Here is an 8329-nt window from a genome sequence, read left to right as displayed (position 1 = left end):
CAGGAATGCTGCAGGGTCTGCTTCGCAGGAGCAGAAGCCCAAGGTTCACACCAGCCCAGCTATGTCTGTCCCAGTAGCGAAAATTGGGTCAGTTGTGCATTGGAAAGTGGCTGAACTATATTGACTGCTTGCCTGCTCCTCTCCTGCTGCAGCTGCCATCCCTCCAGGCACCAATCAAGCTTTTCAACATGTCCCCATGTTTCAGCTTTCTTCAAGAGTTCTTTTTCTTAATAGCACAGTGCATTTGTTTGGTAAAACAATCAGTGAGCCCCAAGCCCTCCACAAAGACAACCTAAGCTCATTTGTATGAAAATCACAGGCAACACAGGTTACTGGAACACTTCTGTCCACTGACTCCAACAGCAGGGGCAATTCTGCCTCAACTGCAAATTGCCCAACACAAGCACAGTGTTCTTCTTCAGTCTTCCAGCAGCGTATCCAAGCCTTCCTATCTGCACACAACTGTGAGGCTCAGGTCCCAAAGGACTATTTAAATTGAACTCATGAAAATCTTTTTCAAAGAGTATGTATCACTGACTCCCAACCAGATCACACAGCAACCAGAAGGATCTCAAGTCCATTCAAGATGCTTTTATAAAGACATTGAAAAATTATCACAACCAAACTTCTACACTGACTTCTTATAGGCTCTTAGTTACCCCAGTCATATTTCATATGTTACCTATCACTATTAGAACAGATAGCTTGATATCCATTCTCACAATGTACCCTCACATCCTCACAATGCAAGTTAAACTCCTCTGACAAATTTATTTCCCCAAAGAAAAGCAGAAACATTAATATAATAAGAGAGATTGGCATGCATTACTAAAATCGAAACACTTGGAAGTCACACTGGGCAAAACCACAAAAGAAACATGAAAATGAAGGAATAAAGACATTTAAGTGTGAAACGCAAACGAACAGGAAATGTTGAGTGTAAAGTGTTCATTTAATCCATTCTTGCCTCAAGACCATGTTACATAAAGAAGTCAAATACAGTCAGTATGTATCCCATGGGACAGAGTAACTGGCTGCTATTAATCAGCTGGGAGAACATTCAGACTGCAGCATTCTTGTGCCCAAAAAGTCTTACAAAATCTGCACTGCTCACCAGAGAGTGTACATTTGAGTTTAAAGGCGTGATGCTATTGACCGTGAGTTCATCCTAGGTATAATCTCAATTTATAACCATAAATAATCTTAGTTCAAAGATTTCTTATGTATTTAGATTAGGACTTCTATGTGTGTCCCTAGATAGTTACTCACCTGGAGCAAAATGCTGTCTGTTCTACACAGCCCTTCCACAGACAGCAATGGCCAAGCTATTAAAGGGTTCTAGAACAGATCTACTTCTGTTTAAAATACTAGTATTTATGGCAAAAATATAGAGACAAGACAAATTTAGAGGGTTTTCCAGCTCTGATTCACACACAGAATGGAGAAGTTTGTACTGCAAGTTTGTTCTAAACCATCCATATTGTTAATCTTCCCAAGCTGTGAAACTTCACAGATCTTGTGACTTCAGGCAAAAGATGACTCAATCTGCCTGAGTTTTGTCCCTTGCTGGGACAGATCGGATGACGGGGGGAGCTAGCAAGGTCTGAGCTAAGAAGCAGTGAGCAACAGCTGCTCCAGCCTCTCTTCCATTTTGTTGGAAACTTCCCAAAGATTATTCAAATCACTATTGTTAAGCTAATTCCCTAGAAAATTGTTCTGTGCACTTTTCAGTTGTTATTCAGCACCTAGTAGCTGACAGGAATGTTTAATTTTTCAGTAATTTGGACATGATTACAGAAAGGCCAAAGACAAAACAAGCCACAGCCCGAGGCTCAGGCATATGTTTGACCTGTAATATATGACATAGTTTCTTCACCTTGGATCAGTTTTTTCACCTTTCTGTGCTTTCAGTCTCTGTCTTTTGTCTGTTCAGACCGCAAAGCTGTGACAGCAGGTGCTGATTTTTACGCTGTGTTTGCACTCTCTCCAGCACCCCATCACCTGGAAAATTCATGTCCTACTGTAGTATAAAGAACAAGAAGACCTGTGCTTGCAACACTGAAATAAGCCAAATCCACACAACAGTTTGTTGACTTGGGGCATGAAAACTTCACAACCTTGGGTGATACCACATCAGCAGAAAAATCTGAGATCTCAATTTGTTTATGCTTCCAACAAGAAGCCTTTACTTATATTTAGCTTATGCAGAGAAACAGCGTAAATCAGACAGCAAAAATTACTCCAGATCTTGGCCTAGTCCAGGTCTACACCAGGAAGTTCTACAGTGTCCCACTGCAGGCTGTATTGTGGGTAAGCACAGAAAATCTGAAGTAGCAGACCTCAGGCTGTGCTTTGTTGGCGAAGTCCCTTATTTTTTCTCTATAAGAAAAAAATATCTTGATCCAGAATCATAATCTTCTCTTTTCACAAGAATATTCATGCATCTAAAAAACAAAACCAAACCAAACAAGAAAACCAAAACCAACAGTAAAATCCAATGCATTTTTTCCTCAATTACTGAAAACATAAGGAAAAAAAATCAACTTTTACACCATCTCTGGGAAACTTCTCCTTAACAGGCAAATGTTTCAGAAAGACATAAACATATCCAGCAGAATATAAAACCAGAAATTGTGTTAATCATCACTATACCTTTGTCTGCCACCTAAATGATATTTGTCAGATTTACATATGGGTGCCAAAGTACTCTCCACAATGCACTTCAATTACAGTATTTAAAGCTTGACATCTTTAGCTAGGTTTAATAATTATCTGTTTTCCAGAATATTCATTGTTAATTTGGAATTTTCATTGTTAATTCGGACTATCCACTGCTATTTTTTTACACCTTTCCTTGAAATGACCTGTCACATGATGGAAAAACAGACGTTTCTTGGATTTACATTGTTTTGCACTTCAAAAAGTCACTTAACAGAAAGAGGCATTCAAATATTTATACCTTCACAGAATTATTATTTTCTTTTACAATGTAATACATAATCCAAGATACAATCAAAGCAATGGCAAATACATCTTATTATATCACATAATGCTTACATGATCCTGATCTGCTTTTTATTCATTTTGGTACAGTCATTTTGAGTCAATGAAATTGTCTGTTCTTCAGAAAGGGCAATGTTTTAGAATTATCCTTCTTTCTTTGCTTTTTATTCTTCTTTCTTAGTCATATTTTCTTTTAGGTTATAGCCTTTTTCAGGCCATATCTATTTTAATAGAGAGCATTACACTTCAAAAGGTTTTGCATTACCAACCTTATAACAAATTTTTCATAGTCTAATATAGATTAACCTAGATTTTGCACAACCATCACATAATCTTATGAAAAACTTAATTCCTACATATTTTGTGTAAGGTTACTTTAAAACTATAGCATTTAGAAAACAGATATTTAATTGTGTATTTTCTTTTTTGCATCTGTGATACAGTTAACTGTTCTATTATAAACACTGATTGACACTTCTAAAAATGTTTTGACAGAAAATAGTATATGATATCTTTTTTTTTAAGATCATTTCATGGTGTCAACCTGCTTATAACACAGTATCAGTCAATAAAGTTTTAATTAAAGTAACATTTAGAAGGACAAGACGCTTCAAAGTCTCAACTTAAAGTCTGTATTTTTTCATAGTAGAGGAATAAATCTTGGTTGAAATAACATATTTCTACAAATATTGGAACACTGTCAGCAAAGCTGTCTGAAGTACTTGTTAAAACAGACAAGTCCCATTTATTTGGATGGAGCTTTTCTTTACTAGAAACTCCTGATTGTGCCTAAAGATGGCAACCCTTGTCTACTGTGCAAATATTACCAGGCAAAGCACCAGTAGTAGTAGGATTTCAGACATTCATCAATGCCAAGATGGATTTAGTTTAGAGAAAAACAAAATATACCTGTGGTAAAAGTGACAGCAAAATCTTTTTATTGTAAATTCAAAAAGAAATGTAGGAGGTGTCAGGAGAACTTAAGCAAGAGAGATGAAAACAGAGAGGAAGGAGAGAAAAATACTCAAGCAAAGCAATTTACTAGAAACATGAGTGAATGAAATAACATTGCAATGCCAGGATGAAAGTATCCTCATAATGACTGTCTTAAAAACACATAAAACATTTACAACAGCACTTAGAAAAAACCCCCACACAAAAGGTATTCAGAAACCTTAATGACCCAAACCATCCTTCCTCTGTATGTCTTAATTTACACACATAATGATTTCTACAAATGTTAAGAGGCATCTACAGCCTCAGTTAAAAAAAAAATAAATAAATCAGCAAACAAGTTTTGCTCAAAATCAACAATTAAAATATGAAACAGTGCAAAGATAAGGCATCCTAGTGGAGAAAAAGTATGTGAATCTCAATTTTGATAAGATTATGTTGTGGTGTTGAGTAATGCATAGGTGTTTAACTACAGCGTGATACATGGCAATCACATGGTAAAATACCCTGTGAATAAACACCATGTGAAGCATTTAGGGACCTGATTCAGGTATTCCTGCTACACGTAGGCAGAAATATGTGGTCACCACTGTGGGCAGCTGTCACAGGGAGTCAATCTCACTCCCTGGCAAGGGCATTTGCCACATCTCAGTTCCACAGCACTCAGAAGAAAGGCTCTCAGCACAGCCCTCAGTGGCAGGTGATGTTAAACAGATGTGAAACAATTAACATATTCTTCTTTCTACAGTACCCTGACCAACCAAAAGGTCTGAATTTCCTTCTTTCATTATTATATTCTAGGTGTGACCAGATTGCACAAAACTCTTACTTCTGGTCCTGTGGCTGGACAAAGTTCTTGCTTGCAAAACAGAGGATTTCCAGCATCTTTGGTTATACTGGAAATGCTGGTTTATTAATGCTGCTATTCCATCTCTACCAGAATACTATTCCATTTTGTTCTACAAACGATAGCCATGTTATTATAGATTGAAATGTTTCTCTGCATCCTCATGTGGTGTCTGGTACAGCAGTGAAACAGAGTATGCAGTTCTTTGTTGAAAATGTGTGACATTTGTATTCCCTACTCAGGGACCACCAATTGATTCTGGGCCCTGTCCAAGAGTGCTCAAATTTGTGGTTGTGTTACAACTCTATTCACAGGCTGATATATTTAATGCATTTTCTATTGCAGTTTCCCATAGGGAGGCAAGAAAAAGCATTGCTTTGTGCACAGAGAGCAACTCCTTCCATCATTAACAATAATAAATCATTAAACATTTTCTATTTTTTATGTTAGAAATAACTGCCATATGAGAAAATATCTACTTAAATGATGTAATTTAATTATCTTAGCCTCATCATCTGTGGTTTCTACCACATAAACTGTACTTCTGCTTTTGTTTTGTGCTTTTTCTTCCAGTTGTCCATAATTAAAAGCTTTATAATAATTTCTAATTGTCTTAGTAATTTCTTAGCTTAGACCCCCACATCCCACTCTCCCCCAACAATTTTCCAATTCATTCCTTTAAGACAAGGGAAAATATCTATTTCTGCGCTCAGCATTCTGAGACTTCACTGTGTTACAACTTCTGTTCAGTAACACACACAGTTCCCACTTACTGAATACTTTTATTATGAGACCTTGATGTGTATGCACTAAGTTCCAGGGGGCATGGATGGAAAATGAGTCAATGCTCCAGACAGATGCATTCCTTTCTGTATGTAATGCCACCATTTGAAATTCAAAACTTGACCAGATTATCCCAAGTGCTGTATAATGAACATTACAATAAATTAGCAATTTTTTTATTTTTTATTTTTCATTTTCTATCATTATCTACTCTATCAGGTGAAAAATTATCTGCTATCTTAGTATTTAAAAAAAAAAAAAAGTTTCAAATAAACACCCAAACCAACACAGCTTGGATTCACAGAGATGAGAGCATCTGCTCAAAAGAAAATCCTGAATTAGTCTACAACTGCATACCAGTGCCACCTACTGAATGTAGAATATGCTGAATGTACTCATCCATATTTTTCTACTCAGAGAGGGGAGTTTACTAGGCTCCCCATTTACTTCACCTAACAGGAGCCCTTTCAGTTCTCTCAATACAAAGCGTACTCTAGAGCTTAAGGGTTACAAATAGAGTGCAATTAAGAACTCATAATGGATGACTTGGTCAATTTATCTTCTGCCTCTCCATGAGTAGACATAAACAGTATTCTAATCTCTTTGGACTTACTTGCTGTCTGTAAAATCTATGTTCAGTATTTAAACTTTATTTATAGACAATATTTGGAACTCACATTGTGATATATGATTGTATCTTATTAGTCAATGGTAGTTCTGCTCCCATGTCAAATAAATGCTTCCATGCTTATTTACAGGATTGAAACCATGCTTCTAAGGACACTTCAGCTAGTGACTGAATGTTTACTTTTCCTGATATTCATTCCAGTAGAATTTCTCTGATGTGAGCACAGCAAATAATAACCCTTTTAAATGCTGAGTAACTGATATGCTAGCAAATGATCCAAACTTCAGTTATGAACACCATACCTGGTGTTATATACATAAAATTAAAAGCTTTTATTCTGTAACTTTCATCTGAATCATTCAAAAAAGAGCTACCTAATGGATATTCTTTTCATAAAAACTGTCTGAATCCGTAAGATGTTACTTATGGATTTACCCTAAGTGCTAGAAATATGGCAAGGAACTTGAGACATTTAATTTCTAATCTTTTTGGATGTTTCAGATTAGAAAACACTGCTGTGTTCATGCAAAGTACTTAAACTTTGGTGCACATTATGAGACAGATAACTTTGGAAACAGGTTTTTTCCTAGTTTCTCTTTTCAAAACACCAGAAGCATGACTGTGATGCTGCCTCAGAAGGCGTTATGTGCTCATTTGTATTCTAAGTATTCTAAATTTGTACTCATTTGGATTCTAAATTTTCTTCACTTCTGCAGTTTTCTTTCCATTCATCCATGGTACACAGTGAATGAAAATGAAGTTTGTCCTCTTTTTTTTTAAGAAAACAAGACCTCTAGACCCATAATCATTGCACTTCTCTACTGGATCTCACAGGACATAGTGAAAGCAAAGTGTCCAGCTTTAAGCTCCTGAGCTATTACAGCTACTATCACGGTCCCCTTGCCAGTAATGCCTCTCCCAAGTACAATCTGTCAGAGATCTGCCTTCCCTCATGCAACTGAAGGTGTGTGAACTGATGCAAACTCCTCTGAGACCGTTGTCTCCAGGATTTTTTTATGCTCCAGGTGAAATCAGTCCTTCAACAGAAATTCACAGAAAATCAAAACGGTAAGAGCAAACAAAGTAGACACACATTAATTTCACCTGAGTTTGCTCTTTTTTATTTTACTATACTGCTACTTGAGAAGGATATGGAAATTATTTCCTTTATAGTCCAACTTTCTGACTAGAACTTACAGGACTGCCTTTGAGTCACCACAACTGCTCATGTTGTCTCAGTTTCTCATACCCTGTGATCCACATTACCATCTTGTACAAAAGTGAAAGCATGTGTGACAGTACAAGAGAGAAGGCTGAAAAACGCATCCAGAAGTAAAAGAGTAAGAGAATAAAAGCAGAAGAAACAGACATGGAAGCATTTGGTGTTCATCTCGTATCACTTGGGGGACCTACACAGGATACAAGGCACAAGAGGACACCTACGCATCATTCCTTCCTTCACCCATACGTAGGTCAATTCTGCAGAAACTATGGAGGAAAACTATTTTTAACTAAGCCCCTCCAGTAGTCTTAGCAGCAGAAAAGATTGACTTGCAGTCATGGGAGGGTGGTAAAGACCTGCTCATATCCACAGGAACAACCCAGCCAGTCTTTGCTCCCACTCTGCCCTGCCCATGACCTACTCTTGACCAGCCACTGCACTTTGCCTTCTCTCCTGCTTTGCAATCCAGCGCGTCTCTTCGCCTTGGCTGGTCTCCGTTGAGCTGCAAGTGGGAACAGGGAGTGACAGGAATAGTTAGCAGTGATTGTTGCTATGAAGACAACTAACAGCACGAACAGTAATTCCAGGGAGGCCTTCTTACCTCAACAGAGCAATGACTATTTACAGCCTGAAAGAGGTTGCCAACCCCAGTTCAACACCCTCTTATGGGCAACAGATTATCCCTAGAGTTGGCTCCTCTGAGCCTGGGCACTGAGCTGTGGGAAGGACATAACCTGAAGCTGGAGGGAGCTAACTCACTTGAGCTACAGAAGAAGCACTTAATCCTGTCTGAAGTGTCAGGACAGGTGGACAGGGGATGGGGAGGATAGTTTTGTCTGCTGTAAACTATTCAGGTTTTGCAACAATGGTGATACTACGTTCCTCCTCTTTC

The 8329-nt window shown here is 37.7% G+C and overlaps 1 protein-coding gene across 1 annotated transcript in view; it reads right to left on the bottom strand.

Moving 5' to 3' along the window:
- FAM150A (family with sequence similarity 150, member A) overlaps window positions 1-716 on the bottom strand; it is a 12304-nt gene extending 11588 nt beyond the window's left edge. The window contains exon 1 of the mRNA XM_010006886.1: window positions 683-716. Coding sequence (XP_010005188.1) covers window positions 683-716 — 34 coding nt within the window. The remainder of the gene's footprint in view (window positions 1-682) is intronic.
- Between the last annotated feature and the right edge of the window lie 7613 nt (window positions 717-8329).

The sequence above is a fragment of the Chaetura pelagica genome, unplaced genomic scaffold (genome assembly GCF_000747805.2).
Source record: "Chaetura pelagica isolate M959 unplaced genomic scaffold, ChaPel_1.0 scaffold109, whole genome shotgun sequence".
Lineage (NCBI taxonomy): Eukaryota > Metazoa > Chordata > Aves > Apodiformes > Apodidae > Chaetura > Chaetura pelagica.
Note: the sequence above shows the minus strand (reverse complement) of the source record. Positions and strands in the feature narration are given on the sequence as shown.